This window comes from Dromaius novaehollandiae, chromosome 3 (assembly GCF_036370855.1).
Source record: "Dromaius novaehollandiae isolate bDroNov1 chromosome 3, bDroNov1.hap1, whole genome shotgun sequence".
NCBI lineage: Eukaryota > Metazoa > Chordata > Aves > Casuariiformes > Dromaiidae > Dromaius > Dromaius novaehollandiae.
Genome location: NC_088100.1, coordinates 127,695,741 through 127,713,249, shown reverse-complemented (window position 1 = coordinate 127,713,249; position 17,509 = coordinate 127,695,741). Strand labels below are relative to the sequence as shown.

At 47.4% G+C, this 17,509-nt stretch overlaps 1 protein-coding gene and 1 long non-coding RNA gene across 2 annotated transcripts; one reads left to right on the top strand and one right to left on the bottom strand.

The window, feature by feature from the left end:
* Nucleotides 1-47: 47 nt before the first annotated feature.
* On the bottom strand, nucleotides 48-14,247 carry LOC112989362 (uncharacterized). Its single transcript, XM_026110487.2, has 19 exons — nucleotides 14,101-14,247; nucleotides 13,848-13,930; nucleotides 12,149-12,263; nucleotides 11,419-11,547; nucleotides 11,064-11,180; nucleotides 10,081-10,199; nucleotides 9,800-9,901; nucleotides 8,368-8,494; nucleotides 7,235-7,436; nucleotides 6,418-6,562; nucleotides 4,852-5,037; nucleotides 4,289-4,353; nucleotides 3,931-4,018; nucleotides 3,562-3,631; nucleotides 2,749-2,968; nucleotides 2,413-2,503; nucleotides 1,952-2,065; nucleotides 1,446-1,564; nucleotides 48-610 (listed from the first exon to the last, which is right to left on the bottom strand). Exons 1-19 carry the CDS (start codon nucleotides 14,128-14,130, stop codon nucleotides 465-467), a joined length of 2,268 nt encoding a protein of 755 aa, XP_025966272.2. The 5' UTR covers nucleotides 14,131-14,247; the 3' UTR covers nucleotides 48-464.
* A 442-nt stretch (nucleotides 14,248-14,689) lies between these two features.
* LOC135327969 (uncharacterized) lies at nucleotides 14,690-16,340 on the top strand. The gene is made up of 2 exons (XR_010388668.1): nucleotides 14,690-14,999; nucleotides 15,175-16,340. It is a non-coding gene; the product is annotated as an uncharacterized LOC135327969 (long non-coding RNA).
* The last annotated feature ends 1,169 nt before the right edge of the window (nucleotides 16,341-17,509 follow it).

Here is a 17,509-nt window from a genome sequence, read left to right as displayed (position 1 = left end):
GTCACAAGAGGACTTCCCACCATTAATAACTGCAATGACTGCTCATACCGTGCTGCAAGAGCTGTTTATTTCGACTTATGCTTGTCCATAGGTGCATATAAAAAGTGACTAATAGCAATTCCAGTTACAGGAATTAAGATATTTCATAACATAGTGAATGCTATGCTGTTCCAAGTAGTGTCTTACTGTGCAAGTTAGGTAGGATACACACATCCACTAACTCGGCACACTTTCCCTTTACGGTATTTCTACTTTCAACATTTAAATGAGACTTTACATCAGATAAAGCTCACGCCACTATGACTCCAGTATTTCCAGCATCTGCTTCCCCTTCTACTGCTGGATCTGGCCCCTCGGCCCATGGCTGCAGTGGCAGACCGACCAAAGGCAGCCAGAGAACACTCTGAGACTTGGGGACAGCTGAGAACTAGCTCTTCCTTGTTGATTGCTGTGGACTTCCCACGTTATGCAGCAGCCTCAAAAGTGACATTGCTTGGTACAGCGTCAGTAGGGGACAGGTTTAAGATCTCTTCAAATGAAGGGCCTTCATCCTCAGGGGGTATTTCTGCCTCAAACATGCGCTGAAGCAGAGCATCGACCGTTCTGTACCCTGAAGGGGACCAAAAAAACCCAATCACTCTAAACCTCCATTCCTATTTCCTCAGTAAAAGTTAGGCAATGCCTCCCTTAATGAAGCTCCTGCTCAAATCTCGTTTCCACTATGTTTCACACAAAGCAGAAAAACAAACCCACAACAGCCACCAAAGCGCCCAATCGCCTTCTCCTATTATTTTATCTTACCTACTTTTAAGCATCCTGAACACTTAGAATAAAAGTGTTTAACTCTTAAAATAAAGGTCTTATCCTTTACAAGTGTTCCCTGAATGGATGTGTGATCTTATCAGCTGTCACAGTGAGAAACATAGGCTTAAAGAGGATCTGTCTACAGGACAGCAGGAAAGTACAGCAATAAAGTCAGGGGAAGGAAGAGTATTAAGCTAGGGGAATGCAGCATGTAGTTACCCAGTGATCCAAGCGAGGAGGAAAGCAAAGTGCATACAGGGAGGAGAGATGAGTAGAGAACAGGCTTCTTAACAGCAGCAGGACCTGAGCCACCAAGACAGTGTCTTTATGGAGCTGACAAGCATGCGTTGCAGCATGTAGGTAGGAGAGTGGAAGAGCATTGCTACAGAAGTAAAGAGACACAGCAGACAACATTATAGACTGTCCAGGGTTCTCTAAATGCCTCCAGCTGGGTTTTGGCTGCTTTTGTAGCTCAAACTCACAGCCAGCCTTCTGCCTAGGAGGTGGAAGTGCTCTGGGAGCTTCCCCAGAGAGAGGACTATCATCAGGCACAGTTCAAAGCTCTGGCCTCTTTTAAAGCAACTGTTGGGCAGACCAGCAGCAGAGTTACCACATCCAAGAGTGTGTAGGGCCACACTTACGTTTGGAGGCAATTTTAAACACCAGCCCTTTAGCTTGTGGCTTTGTTCCACCTTCTCCCTCAAGGTCATGCTCAGCACTCTCCATATTATCAAGGAGTTTTTCATCCTGGAGCTCCTCCCTATACAAGAAGAAGGGCTAGAAGTTATTCCAGGGGAGGGCCACACATACGCAGCAGCAGTGGATTCTCTCAGACAGGGCAAGCACTGTGGTCACCCTGCAAATCTCCAGCATCTCTCCCATCCTCTGGGCAACAGCCCTGGGCTGGAAGAGCACACCAAGGCAGGCTCTGTACTGAACTTCCACCTGCGAGAACAAGATAAGCGACTTTCTGCTACTGTCTAGACCAAGCCTCCATGGTTATGATAGATTAGAAATAGCTTTGTGGCAAGGAAGAGAAGTCCCAGCTAAAACCTGGGAACAGAGGAAAGTATTTTCCTGCCATCACACAGCCCTCATCTGACATGCCAAGCCAGCCATATCCATCATCACTCTTTAGGGGACTTACTCTTGGATTCCCATTCCCAGTTCCTGGATTTTCTGTTCAATGGCTGTTTCCACTTCACTCTTCTCTAGTGAGTACTCCACAAAGAAAGCCTCCAAAATGAACGACACAAAGATACTGAAAAAAATGAAGAGCAGGATTACATAGCAGCATTGCATCACTAGCATCCCCCATGCTTGTGGGCACAAACCATTATCTCAATATTCCCAAGCTCATGTCCCAGCACTGGGTACCCCGTGCTTGTGGTAATGTCTGCTGGAGAGGGGGAGCTGCAAGTCAGAGCACCAAAGCGGCACTCAGTGGAGAAAAGAACAGATGCAACAGGCTCTCCTACAACAAATATCTTGCTTTTCTCCAAGAACTGCCCCATGCATGACCCCTGGGATCATCAACACTACCCTGGCAGGGGGCAGAGCCCCCTCTCCTTCACTCCAAAATAGAAATGAGAGGAAACCAAAACTTACTTGACAATAATTATAACCATCACAATGTGGAAGGCAATGAAGTACAGCTTTGCAGGCTGAACAGTCACATTGGCAAATCCGTTGGCAATGAGTATAACAGGAGTTAAGGGCTAAAGCACTAAGGGAGGAGAACATTTTGCTGCAGAGTAGCACTAAGGGAGGAAACGGATAAAACTGCCTAGTGATGATCTTCTGAAAAAGTATTCTCCAGGGATTACTTCTCTGTTGTGTGGCACTATATACACATGGATACACACAAGACAAAGGGAGGGGCAGGGGGCAGGAGAAGAGTATGGTACCATGGAGCTCTAGTATGGACCTTCTACCAAAGGATATCATGCCACTGATTGACTACAGTGAGCTCCAAGAGGACTATGAAGGAAGAAGCAAAGTTGTTGAAGTTATTCTTGCAGTATTTCCCACGGGCAAACAAAGAGTCCTTGAGAGCTGGGTTTCCACACTCCAGGGCATGAGGAGCATTTGAGTTTGCAGGGAAGAATTGGATTTTACCCCGGAATAACTCCATGCCAATGATAGCAAATACATAGTACACAACCTGGGAAGAAAAACTCCATCCATCACCTGTTTCTCCAGTAAGCAGCAAGACCCATATGAAGTTTACCAGTTCCAGCAGAAGGGTTTTTTGTTCATTTTGTTTTTTAGTTCTGTTACAGCCACTGCAAGCTGCTAAGGAGTAGACAGAGACAAAAAGACACAACCCACTCAAGAGCAATTCCCACCCAGGAATAAAAAAATAACTCAAACCAGAGGCCAAGGACATGGAAATGGGAATTCTCAAACTATAAAAGAGCAGCCTATTTTCAGGAAGTGATTTGAGAAATAGGTTTCCCATTCAGCTTTTTGCCCAAATCATAGCTTGATTCTTTACAGTGTCTGAAGCTCAGACTGTACAGAGCATCTTCACTGCCCCATGGAGCAAAGAGCTTCCTGACCTCTGACCTGGTGACCAATAGAAACCCAGTCCCTTTACACACATTTACATGTGCAATAACCAAGAATCTAATCAACACTTACAGTTTAACTGGCCCTCCATCCAGAGCTTTGCATTTATCCTCTTGGAAAGAGCAGACTTTAAACACATTCCTGCAAAACTGGAGTGCTTTGAGCTATGATACTAGGGTTTCTTACCAGAGTCAGCCCACCAAATGTCAGCATTGTCGGTACGATGTTTATCAGGGTGTTCATGATGACCCGGAACCTACAGCAAATGATTCATGACACCACCTTCCATGAGGAGGCTCTGATAAAGCCCACACTTGCTTATCTTTGCATCCCATCCAGCAAGGGCTCCCCACATGTACCCATTTATTAAGAAAGTCTTCAGAGAGGCTGAAGCACCTGGGCTCATCCCAGGCACATGTGGACAAGGTCTTGGGATGACTTGAGTAGCCAGTCAGTCCAAAGCAGCCCTGCAGGGCAACTCAAGGAACTGTCTCTCACCCAGTCCCCGAGAAGGCCTACCCCACAAATTTCTCCCTTTCCCATTCTGTTCATTACCTTTGAATACTGTCAACAATCCTTATGAGCCTGAGGACCCTTAATATGAAGACAATGTCCAGGATTTGTTGGCTGTTGTACTCTGTGGCTGAGAAAGGAAAGAGATTTTTTCAGAAAAATAAGCCAGGAACTGTGGACTTAAAGCATATTGCTACCTGTTATGAATAGCTAGTGCTTAACAATAAACCAAAAAAAACTCCCTTGTCCTCCCCCCCAAAGCCTAGGTTAGTTCTTAGAAATGCTATAGGAAATTCCTTGACCTTTCCTAGAGCTTCCCGAGCCCAAGGTGATTGCAGAAGAGGACTCTTAAGACCACCAGGTTTCCCAAATGCATGCAGGTTGTATAAACTGCACTTACTCGATTTTAGAGTGGTGTTGAGTATTGTTGCAGTCAAGGCAGCAAAGATGATCAGGGTATCAAACCTAGCACAAGGGAAGGGTAGTGCTGTTGGATTTGTGGGCAACAGAATGGACTTTTAGCTGCCACACAGTCAAGTAGTGACCCCTCTCCCTATATCTGCACAGGGCAGTCTTACTTCATCTCAGATTTGCAGGGTAGAGAGATGGAAAAGCTTTTGTTTAGCAAAACACTTTCCCCTTGCCCAGCAGCGGGAAGTGTCCTTGACACACCACAAAGCCATCCTTGTTAAGATAGCAGATCCAGGCCTTTTTTGCCTAGGGCTCAGAGATGACAAGGGAAAGCTCTGAGCTAGCAGAGGGGACAGAGGACAGAAGTCCCCATTAGAGCCAGGAAAGAGCACATTGTCATCTTGTGCTCACAATCATTTCAGCTACACCCTAGCACATCAGTTGTCTCAGTCAGCCAACTCTCCTCAAAAGACTTTCAGTTCTTGAGAAACAGACTCCAAAGATCTCTTCACACTTGGCACTACTTTCACAACAGCCACCCATCCCACTCACCAGTTCCAGAATTGGTTTTTGCCAAAGAACGTCCTTGGTTCATAAGTATACACTTTCAGGAGTATCTCAATTATATACAATGCAAGGAACACCCACTCTGCATAGGAAATAAAGGGGCTTTCCTCATCCAGAGCAATGAATATTGCATTTATTAGAATGATGACATCATAAGTCCAAACAAATCCCCTGCAAGAAGAGAAAGATAAAGCAATCAGTTTGCCATTCCCAAGAAGGTCAAAGTTACAGTTACTTCAAAGTTCTCTTTGCCTCCTCCCTCAGACAATGCCATTTAGAAAACTATCTTTACCAATCCATTCTTCCTAAACCTGAGTTTAAGAGAGCTGCTCTGGAGTTTAGCTTTGCTCTTGACATCCAACACTAAAAATAGCACATGCTTTCAAGGTACGCCACTGTTTTCTCAATGTTAAACACAAATTCTTAGATGCTGACTGCAACCGGATTTCCACGAAGTCAAGCAGCAAGACTGGACAAGTAAAACAGAAGACTATGCAAAATTGGGAGGAGTGGTTGATACACCAGATGCGAACGTTGCCATTCAGAGAGACCCCAACATGCTGACGAAATGGGTAGACAGGAATCTCCTGAGTTCAACACAAAAATGCAGAGTCCTGCACCTGGGGAGGAATAACCTCACACACCAGTAGAGGCTGGAGGCCAGCTGTCCAGCAAGCAGCTCAGCAGAGAAGGACCTGGGAGTCCTGGTGGACAGTTAAACATGAGCCAGCAATGCGCCCTTGTGGCAAAGAAGGCCAACAGCATCCTGGGCTGCACTGGGAAGAGCACTGCCAGCAGGTCAAGGGAGGCAGACCTTCCTATCCACTCAGCATTAAGGAGACCATATCTGGACATCGACATACTAAAGTGAATGCAGCAAAAGACCACAAAGATCATTAAGGCATTGGAACATCTGACACACAAGGTGCTGAGAGACTCAGGATTGTTCAGCCTGGAAAGAGGGAAGGCTTTAGGAGGCATCTTATTAGTGTGTACAACCTGATGTGAGGAAGTAAAGAAGATGGAGTCAGACTTATAAGTGGTATCCAGTATAAGCACAAGAGGCAATGGGCACAAATTGAAATGCAGGAAGTTCCATTTAAACAAGTTAAAAAAAAGAAGAAACTGAGGGTAGTCAAATGTTGCAGAGAGGCTGAAGTCTCCATCACTGTAGATATTCAAAACCCAAGCATACACAGCCCTGAATAACCTAATCTAGTTGATCCTGCTTTGAGCAAGGGGGTTACACTAGATGATCTAGCACTTCTATAGGTGCAGCATTTAGTAATTGTTACTGGAATCAAGAAGAGCTGAACAAGTGAACTGGAAGAGGTATGGACTCAGATAGCTTAGTCTAGTTTCTGCACACCAGCAAAGGTAGACTAGGAGCCCAGGTGGTCCACAGAATGTTTTTGAAAGCAGGACCCCTAATATTCACCTGCAGGGAGTTTGTAGTTTCCAGCATGTCACCCAGAAGAGCATTTGCTTGCCACACCACTGCTCTGCAGCCCTTTGAATTATGGGCTACTTGCTCCAACAGCATAGACTTACCTGTGTCTAACCATGCTGCGCAGGAATTGGCTTGCTGCCGAGTTGTAGATGTGAGGCAGCCATCGCCCCAGTGGATGCCTGCGTATCTTCAGGGTAATCACCTGGATGTTGAGGAGATCTGCCAGGCGTACAAAGGACTTTTTATCTGCAGTAGAGAAGAGCACTGCACATCAGTCCACTGTCATAATAAAAGTGACAGTGTCCTGCCAATGCAAACCAGCCTGCACACAAGTTGCAGCAATTCAGACTCAAAACCGTGCACTGCAGCAGACAAAGCACATGCCACCACAGACTGAACTCAATACTCAGCAGCTCCTCTGCCCCACTCCTGGCAGACTGGCTCAAGCCAGAGTCCAACAGCCCACACAAACCTTTCATGACCAGGATAAGCAGGATCTAGCATCAGGAGACTGGTCCATCTCTCCTGATATCCTGTCTCTATCAGGAGCAGGGGAAGAGGCTCCAGAGGAATGTGTGGGACACCACATTGCTCAGAGGAATCTGCTAATAAGGGAGGCTTCCCCTGGCTTGTGCTGCCACACTCAATGGTCAGGCTTGCCGTGTGATGAGTTGCCCACAGCATACAGGACATTGTCTACAGCACAGTTGGTGTGAGGAAGCACAGGCAGAAAGAACAACCTTTCAGGACTCGAGCAATCTGGAGAGGGAAGCAGCAAGAGAGCCCTGGAGTCCCTCTGGGTCCATTATGGACCACAGGTCCCTTTGCCAAAACCCTTGAAGCATCACGCTCCTGACCCCAGGCTCCTCCCCAGCCTCCTTCCCATTGCCTTGAGCACAGTAGGCCCCTGCTGCTCACCTATGAAGCCCTTCTGCTCATCATCTGATATGTGTAGCAGCAACTCTCGGTGGGAGTTGCTGATATCAGGAGCCACCAGTTTGACAAGCTGCTTCCACTGGGCTTCTCTAACCACAAATTCTGCTCCCTCCTCTTCCTTCAGGAGGTTGAAGGCCTCTACCATCTTGCGGCGCTTCATGTAAGCAAGCTTGCGGATCTCATTCTAGAAAGAATTTCAGGATTCAGACAGCTTCAGTCCCTCTTCCTCCTCCTTTGCTTTTCATGTTGTTGCCATGCACAGTAATGCAAGAGGAGGCTCAAAGGAACACTTCTGGAGTGATAGCAGACACCAAGTACAGCATAATCAATGGGGCGAGGGAAATGCTATTTAACTGGCAACCAGAGGCCCTGTGCACAGCACTCTGGATATCACTAGGTCCCTTGCTGCTGAAAGATACATTGAAAACTGGAAGAAAACGTGAAGAAAAGATGCAAAGGATGGTGTCTAACAAAGGATATATGGGGGAATATCTTTCAAAGAAAAAAAAGAGAAAAACAATCACAGCAACTGCACAACCTCAGTTCACAGAGGCAAAAGTGCTGCATCCACATATGCTACCCATCTGTAAGCAAATACTGGAATTTCCAGCTTTAAGCCTTTGGTCACAAGTACTGAACTGCACTCACTCACTTGAGGTTGAAGTAATAGAATTCTGATTTATTCAGACCTCCCTTTATACTTCCTTTCCTTTAATGGCATGCTCAGTGGCAGAGAAAAGTGCTGTGTGCTTATGGTCAGCTGAAAAGTCTTCTGCACAGAGACAGTGTTCTTGAGTGAGGTCTAAGCCTCTGAAGGACATAATGCACAGAGACATGACTGCCATCTTTTGCAACTTCCTGGGAGCACACCAGCACAGAACTTTTTGTTGTTAAATGCTAGAAGCAGAACTCACAGCAATCCATGATACAAAAAGTGGATCTGTGCTTCATATTTGCAGAACCCCAGAGGCCAGAAACTGTACATCTGTTCAAAAAAAGCTGTTCCACATTTTCCAGAGACAGGGGATTTCCAAGAGAAAGCCAGATGCCTCCACACAAAGCTATACAAAAAAAGAAGGCAGTTGCAGGTAACTATTCAACCCTCCACACATTACCTTCAGGTGTTTTCTGTAGTTGTTGTACACAACAGCCAGGAAGACAGACATAAAGATATAGGTGTTGATGATGACATAGGTAATGAAGAATAGGGCATACCACCAGCTGAAGTCAAATGCTGGCATCCTAGAGAGGGGGAAAGAGATTATTACTTGTAGAGCAAACAAACAGGGAAATAAAAGTCACTTCAGGAAAACTGTCTTCCAACTGGATTTTAAGGTACTGTTTTGGATAGCCAGGTAATACCCCACCTCTGGATAGGAGAATGTGTCTGTTAGGCAAGTTAGAGAAGAATTCTTCTGCTAGCTCTTCATCCCATATTCGTTAGTCCCCTTTGAAGGGATGGAGAAGAGAAAGCAGAGACACTAAACCTAGCCTGACAGAAGTTTAAGTGCAGAATCTTGAAGTGAGGTCCTATTGCTAAGTTGGCAAGTTATTGGCTTTGCAGACCCTCACTGCAATGTTGCACTCAGACCTCCAATTCTACCCACTCCAAGTCAACCAGTCTCACTCTAAACACCCAGGGTGCAAGGATCACCCCCAGTTCTGTCCAGCACATCTCCAACACACAAATGAGGGTGTTTTTGCTATTTTTGAGGGCTCCTTCACAGTATGAACTGAAATAGGAACCAAGTTAGAACAAATAAGGATGGAAGGCTCAGGCCTTACATAAATAGAACTTAACTGTGCAAGTTTAAAAAACTGTACATGAACCCTTGCAAATATTATGAGACAAAAGGCATACAGTCATTAGAACACAACCTTCCTTAAAAACCACCCCACACTTTTAATCAAAGTTTTGGCAGGGGTGTTGTCCCTTCAAACCTTCATTAGCTATTGGGTCATTTGGAAAGCAGCATTTTCAGCACATCTTTTCTAAATGTCTTCCTAATCTCAGTTTCTGGTTCAGATTCCACCTATAGAGCAGAAAGCTGACAATTCACAAAGCCACTACAGGATGGGGGGAGGGCCACAAAGCAGGGAGGAACAGGGGACAAAAACCAAAAAACCACACATATTGCCGATCCAAAGAGACTGCCGTGCCATACAGAATTGTTCTAACCAGAGACCCTGCCAGGATGCAAGATAGCCATGCACAATGCTCAGGTTGCTAAGCAAGCACTGCAGATGCTCAGATTTATCTGTTGCATCAAGAGATCTCTGCCCAGGTTACCTTGTGCCAAGTAAGCAGAAAGCTGAGAACAGTATGACAACAAAACAGGCAAAGAGTTACATTTCATGGGCAGTCAGCATTAGAAGATTCTCCCTCCTCCTCCCTTTTTTTAAAAAATGCACATAAAGTGAGGTCAGCTGCTGCAGATGTTAAACATCACTCTCCGCGGAACTCTGCATACAGGACCATGATTTCTCCACCCCTAGGGGCAGGACATCAGCATTCACACATAAAGGCTTCAAACTCAGAAAACATACATGACATCCGGGCTGTTTGCTGTTGTCACCAGCACATACAGATCAAATACAATTTCCAGGTAGTTTGTAAAATATGGCAAGCCTTCTGCTGTCTTGAGATTCCTAGGAGGAAACAGACAATGTCAAGTTAAGTAGAAAGACTACATATCCCATCCCACAACTGCAGGAATCAGCAGCGTTCATATATTCAGCAGTACAGCTTGGAGTTGCCAGATTCCCTCCTGCCGAGAAGCATCACCCCCATTCTTTCCAACCCACTCTGAGCAGAAAAGTATCTGTACCTCTCACCAAACAGCTTCAAGGCCATGAGGGAGAACATGAGAACACTGAACATGAAGAGCAAGAAGACATAGGTGATCTCTGGGAAGGTGTTGCGGATGCTGCGGAATGCTCTTCGAATCTGCCAGGGGCAACGGAAGTGTTTAGAGGCAAGGCATTATCTGGTTTTCCCTCCCCAGCCCATCAGGATGAAACACCTACACAGGGACAGATAGGCAAAGTGGGACACAGGAACTCTTCTGCTGCCCAGCAGGAGAGATTCTGACCTGGTCATGCCAATTCTGTTCTGCAAAAGCCTGTACAAGAGTACTAAGCCTTTCCACCTCATCCCCTGGAGGAGAGGATGAAAGGAGAGACCCAGCGTACATACCGCTATGAACTCAGCTAGCCAAGGGGAAAAAAGCCTGGTGTCACTGCAGAGATGCTTGTGCTCCAGGGGACAGGTCAGAGACAAGAACCTCTGAGCCACCAAATGCAAGCTCACAACATGAGAGTTCAGCTGTTCCCTCCTCCAGGCCTCCGCACCATGGTATTTTACTCATTGCAAGTCAGGACCAGAACGGCCTTCCGCAGCAGGGCAAAGATCTCCCCATGACAAGAGAAATCAAAGTCCAGACAGACTGGACTAGGAATTTAGTTTGAGCACAGCATGACACTCATGACTGTTTGCCTAGGAGACTTCCAGAAATAAGTAACCTGGCCCCTGACCAGGGCAGATTAAGGAAACTGCATTCACCCTGCACATCCTAGAGAGCCACTGGAGAAACAGTTTTCTTGTCCACAGTGCTGTTATGTTCGCTCATCTCAAGGACAGGATCTAACTCTGCTTGCAGATGGCAGCTGCTCTTCCACACAGGCTGGACAGGAAACATCCTTCCTTACAGGAAACATGCTTCCTTCTCTGTGCACTGTTATGCTTTATTAAGCATGACCTTACCTCAAGCATGTCCTGTACCATGTGCTTCCCACTAGAAGTGTTCCCTACCTGGCGACTCTCTGCAAAGTTGATCAAGAAGATGGGCCTCACTATTCTTGACCATCGAATGCTCCTCACATTGTATATCCTGAGGGTCCCATAGACAGCCAAGTCTGTTAGAGACATCTGTAGCAGAAAGAGGAGTAAAATTCCCAGGAGCTATTCTAGAAATGTGTCTAGATGAAGACAGCGGGGTTAGCTGATACAAGACACACACACACGACAGGGTTGTACAAACAGGCTGAGCTGCAGGTTGAATTGGGGGTGGCTCCTGAGGAGTCTTGTGCATTAGATCCACATTACCAGGAAAGCAACAGGAAGAAAAAAAGGCACCTATACACTGGCCACTTCAGGCCTAACTCACCAGGATTGCAACCATCACACAGATATTCTTGGTATCCTTCCAAAATATGTTGCGAGGGGTGACTTTTGCAAAATGCATAAGCCGGCCAGAGAACACCAGAAGGCACAACACCTCAATCAGAGAGGTGGCCTACAGAGAGAAAGAAAGAGGGATGTCTGAGTCAGGACAACTGACTGCCATGCTAGCCCTCTTCGCACAGATAAGGATGCTCAGGCTGGCATACAGACAGAGAAAAACAGGTAGAGTCACTAAAAAAAGTTTTTCCAGTGGGATTTTCTGTTGTTTGTTTTGCAGGCTCACAAATCTGGCACCAAACAACAGTTTCAGGCTTCCTTTTGTGAAATTGCCTGCTGAGGACAGCTTAGAGCTGGTAGATTTGTACATCTGTCACAAGCACAAAACAAAGAAAGGCTGCAGAAACAGTCCTAAGGGCAATATACCACTTGTGCTTTGAGACACCGGACTATACTTGCATCATACAAAGATAAAGAAAAGCAATGTGACTTCACTCATGGTCACATCCCCTACTGCTGATGCCAATAATAGCAGCCATAGTCCCTACCTGGTTACTATGCCCATTTTTTCCCCCCATTCCAGTAGATCAAAGCTATCAACAGGAAAAAGTCAGCATCAGTTATCTCTTGACACCTCCAAGAAAAGCCCTTAACTTGCTACAACATGCAACATGGCAGTAGTCGTGCTCCTGCTTCTATACTGCCTGGAGACTTACCAAGAAAGGGAGCGGATACACAGCAGGTTCTTCAAACATCGCAAGGGAAAGGTTGAGAAAGATGAAGAAGTAGGTAGCTGCTTGCATCATCCAATGGTTATAGAGATAGTAAAGCCTATGGAAAGAAGGCAGTGGCACCATAAGCCAGGGCTTCAATACACATCCCCAGGGGCTCGGAAAATGAATCTTGGAAGAATATCCCAAACAGTCATGGAGCAAAAGGGTACAAGTGCTGCAAGTGGAACAGGGACATGTTTGCAAATTTCTGCCAGCCAAGGACTACTGGGGGGAGCCTTCACACTGTGCCTACACAACCTCGGACTGACTGGACAGGATTGCCAAATTTCAGCCAAGGGCTGGAGCCTGCTGTCCAGCCCAGTCAGCTTGTCTTTTTCCTAGTCCTTCCTTCTACTCTCATAGCTGACAGTCCCTATGCTCCCTTTCAGGGAGTAAAAAAGCCAGAGAGAAGAAACAGGTCTTCTTCAGTTGGGTTTAAGACCTGAAACATGTAGATTTGTTGGAGTTACTTTTTTGTAATTACTTTCTTCCTTAATTTTAGTGCAAACTTCTGCTAAGGTCAGATAGCCACATGATATACAAACCAAGTCTGATTAAATATCTAATTCTTTGCAGGTTAAAAAGCAAAGAGACAAGACAAGCTACCAGAGAGAAGCATGGAGTTGCAGAGTAAGCTACTTTTAATACACAAGTCAAGAGGCATTCAATTCCCTAAGGCAGCAAAACCTCCAGTGAATGCTTGCATTAACTGTGAACACATCTAGTTCCAAGCTCCCCACAGGTTTCACGCTATGGCATGCAACAGTGGCTCCTTTTGTTTGTGGAGCAGTCCTATGGAGAGAGCATATAGTTTCCCTGCTGATATAAAGGCCTCCAACATTGCCAGATAATCATCTTATCCTCCCAACAGCCACCTCAAGTAAAGGCCAGAGGGCAGGTGATTATATGGATATGTGACATCTTGCCCTTAACAATACCATTATGACAATGCCATTCAGAAAACCACTAGTTTCTGTGATTAATAGTTAACATACTCAGACAGAACAAGACTACAGGTGCACAGTCTGTGTTTTTCAGAAGCAGCCAGGCATTGCAGCTACAGAAGGGCATCTACCTGCTCAGTGCCTTTGTAACAACAGACATACTCAGAGCTGTTGTGGCTCCAAAACACCCTGCAGCTCCAGAAGCATCATTAATCAAGAGAAAGGAATTAAGTAAGAGGAAAGGGTTTTCTTTTCTGAGGGTGGGGGAAGGAGGGGAGAGGTAGGGCTACAGGACTCATTCATGCTCACACACTGCTTTGCCAGCAGTCTTTTGCATCATCTTTCCCTTCCAAAGGGGCCACCTTGTCCTAAGCACCACACACAGAAACAGCTTGCCTCAAGCAGTCCAAGCCTCAAGGAAAAGTCACCCGTCTGATCAGAGTTGCTTGTTACTAGCGGCCGAAGGGGAGAAGAGCCACATTCCCACATCCCCTCCCGGACGGACGGGAGCTGGCCGAGTGTCCCATGTTCTCCCACCTCCACAGAGCACTGATGCCAGAGGCTCGTTCTGGAAAGATTTTTTTTTTCCTTTCTCTCCAGCAAGGAAGAGTTTTCGTCTCCCTCCCCGCCCTTAACGCACACGCAAGCGGGGCCACAGCCAACACCCCCCCCACCCCCCCAGCGCGACCCCCTCTCACCTGACCGCCCCCGGGGAGGTCTCGAAGGGGATGTTGCGGTTGTACTGCGCGTCCGACACGAACGCCGCCGCCAGCAGCAGGTCCTAGGGGAAGCGGGGGGGAGCAGCGGGTGTCACCAGCGCCGGGGGGCTCCGAGGGGGCAACCGAGCACCTCCCTTCCCTCCCCCCCCCCCAGCGCCAACCGCCACCAACCGCCACAGCGGGCCGGCACCTCCCGGCGCCCCCCACCCCAGGTAGGACCCCCCGCCGCTACCTGCGGAGCAGCCGCCGCCGCCTCAGCCATGGCCACAGGGAGCGAGGGACGCGCTGCCCCCGCCCGGCCCCGCCGGATTTAACCCGGCCGGCGGAAGCGGGGGGGGGCGCGGGGGGAGGGTCCTGCCGCGCCGGGCGTCCCCCGCGGGCGTCTCGTACCAAGCCCCACACGGGAGGGGGGGGGCGCGGAGCTGAGGAGCGCACGGCGGGGCACGGCGACCCCCGTGCCCGTCCAGCCCGGGGCGGCGCGGGCTGCCCCCCCTCGGGAACCCCCCCTCCGTCTCCCCGCGGAGCTGCTGGGGCCAACGCGGAGCCCACGGCGCTCCCTCCCCCCTCCGCCGCCAACACATGGTCTCGCCCGGGGGAGTTTTGTCCGCCGCGCGCCGCCGTAGGCGGTTTTCCCGCCCGCGGTTGTCATGGCGCTGGAGGTGCTGCGGCCGCGCAGCGTGCGCCTGGCGCTGCTGGCGGCCTTCGCGGCGGGCGTGCTGGTGGGCTGGCAGGCCGGGCGCGCCCGCCGCCGCTTCCTCCAGTGGCGCAAGCGCCGGCTCCAGCAGCGCCTGGCCGCCGCGCAGGAGCAGCTCGAGCTGGCCTGAGCGCCGTGAGCGGCCTGGGGCTGCGGCCTGGAGGCGGCTTTTTCGATCGTCACGTCCTTAGAGAAGCGTTGCGAGTCTGAGGGCCGCGTCTGAACCTGAAATCGTGCTGTTCTTGGATGAAATCGTGCTGTTCTCGGATAAATTCTGTCCTAAGAAAGGCCCTGTTAAGCGCGTACCGACTTCGAGAGGCTCGGGCGTGCGTTGCAGCGGTCCCAGGAGCTGTCTTTCTCTGACCCGAAGATTTCCCTTGGGCCGCCTCTTCGGTTTGAAGAAGCAGTGAATCCTCATGTTAAACTTGGACTGGAAGGTGCGGTGCTGTACGTCTCAGCCTAGAAAAACCATGCTCCTTCCTCTGCTTCGTGAGCGTCATCCTTCTTCGGTTTCTCTATTGTTGCTGACTTCTGTGGCTTGTTAGGTTTTTATCGTCTTTGCAGCTTATTTTAAAAGGTAAAAGCAGCTCTCTGTTTTGTTTCATTTAACAGCCTGGTGTTGATGGGAATGGACAGTGAATGAATGTAATGGATTCATCTCGCATCTCTATCTAAATGGATTTAAAAAGAACTCTTTTAAAAGTCATGTTACAGTGCTGCTGGAAAAGGAAAGCATCTTGTAGAATAACAAGACCTATCTTTTACAAACTGCTGTCAGAAAAAAGATCTTCACCTATGTCAGACTAACCCATCTAGCAAAATGTTGAGAGACAAATTAATTATGAACAACGCCAAATATCTTTCCGTACTGGGGAAGGACTATCTCTACTTAATCTTGCTGTGTGATCCTTAAGTCTACTACTGAGGTACATTGTTCTGCCCTTGCCAAGAAGTACTGCTGGTACATTAAACTAGTAAAAAGCTTATGTGGTGTATCCTAGGTATGTTTATTACTCTGATAAGTGAAAGTATAGCCTAAGGATGTTCATAATGAGGGATAAATCTCATTATGAAAATACACAAATGAAAAAAGCCCATGGGAACAATTAAGTGATGATACACCAGTATGCACTGGTAGGATGATTAGTATGTTAAATTAATGATGGCTGTGCTTTGGACATTGAATTTCAGGCAACATAAGGTACTGGATTATATATCCTAACATGTAGTCATTGCAAAGACTACACTGGTTCTTTAGACTTACTCTTTTGTACTACAGCCACTTCTAGCAAATGGACATGATGACCTAAAAATCTTGATGGTTTTCCCTTGGACTTGTGCCTTATACTGCAAATAGCAGTAGTTTGTTCCTTTTTGCTCCTCCAAGAGTATTTCCTTGAGTTTGAGAGCAGGTCGTGCTCCTGGTTTGTGTCAGTATTTATTGCAAGCTGTGCAGACTGCTGGTCTTAAACTTCATAATCTCAGTTGAATTATACCCCTGCCTTTTCTCCAGGCTTGTGGATTTTTTTGTTTTTCTTCATTTGGTTGGTTTTTAGCTTTGGTGTGTTTGCATAGGGGAAGTCTAACTCTTGTGGCTTGGCCACACCTATTTCTGATATGATGTAATGTACTGTGCTTGCCTTAAGGGAGAATTTTGAGGATTTAATTTAACAGCTCCCATCAACATACCAATACCCCCCCCCCCAAAAAAAATTGGAAAAAAAAACCCCTGCTGTTTGTCCTTTAATATCATGAAATGTTGATTTGTAACTGAATAAGTAGTCTTGTGGTCTTCTTATAGAAACAGGCTTTGGACCTTTTAAAGTTACATTGATATAAATGCCTGGGTGTGCTGTACCAAATGGAGCTGAGACCTTGTGTTCAACAGAGATGCCTGTAGCAGAGCGCAACTACCCCCTGCCGCCATCTCAGGCCCAAAGTGTGGTGGAGCGCAACTATCCCCCCCTTATCTCAGGCCCCAACTGACCACAAATAACTGACAGTGCCCAGGGCTGACCAGGAGGAACTGGTTGCAACTGGTGAGGCCAGAAACAGGCATGAGATAAGCAGAAAAAGGGTATATTTTCCCCAATGCGGCATGAGGTCAGCAAAAAGGTATAGCTCTGCACAAAATATTGTATGACCATGGGTCAAACTCCATGCCCATAAATAGGGCTGCAGCCTAGAGCCTGTGGAGCTCTCCTGCACGGCAGCGGGCAGCGTGGTGGTGAATCTCCCCTGGAGTTGGGATGCCTCTCAAGGTTACTGTCCTGGAGTTAAGAGAACCGCTGACAAGAAACCATTGGAGTGGTAATAAACTGTGATGCAGGCAAGAGCAAATGTGCAGTAAGATTCGCTTGCTGTGACTACACTGTATAGCCATCTTCAGTAAATCTGTTTGCAATAAACCCAGAGATGATAATACCATAATACTAATACATAACCACCACCACCCCGTGACAATTTGGTGTAGTCGGCAGGATGATGACTAGTGACCCCATAGCGACCTACTTATGGAATCAGAGAGTGGAGGAATCCCCCAAGTTCTCACCCCATTGGGTTCACAATCATTGCTATGATTGGGGGGATGTGGAAAGGCAACTAGACTTAGCTAGGGGTAAGAGTAAGGATGGCTGAAATAAAGGTGTAATTCTAAAAATGCTGGGGCTTGTTTGGAGGCAGCTTATGCTTACAAGCAACAGCGAGATAAAGAGCAGCTACCCTCCAAAATGAACTGGAGGCCTCAAAACAACAATGTCTGCTACTGCAGATAGAAAATGATCACACCAATGGGCGACTGAAGATTGAACTAGATAAAGGGAGGGCAATAGAAGAGAAGCTTGAGGTGATGCTGGCGAGGCAGTCTAAAACTTTTGACCCTGTCAAAATATGCCGAGTGCTCACCCGCCAAGAAACTTGGGATGGGGACATCTGGTTTGATCCAGAT

What these genes read in the sequence shown, in the direction of transcription:
- LOC112989362 (XM_026110487.2), bottom strand. Translation starts at nt 14,130, where the DNA reads ATGGCTGAGGCGGCGGCGGCTGCTCCGCAG. An exon ending in TGTAGTCAATCAGTGGCATG is followed by an intron (nt 2,504 to 2,748) that starts ATATCCTTTGGT and finishes CTCCTGTTATAC; the next exon opens with TCATTGCCAACGGATTTGCC. An exon ending in CTGGGAATGGGAATCCAAGA is followed by an intron (nt 1,565 to 1,951) that starts GTAAGTCCCCTA and finishes CTTCTTGTATAG; the next exon opens with GGAGGAGCTCCAGGATGAAA.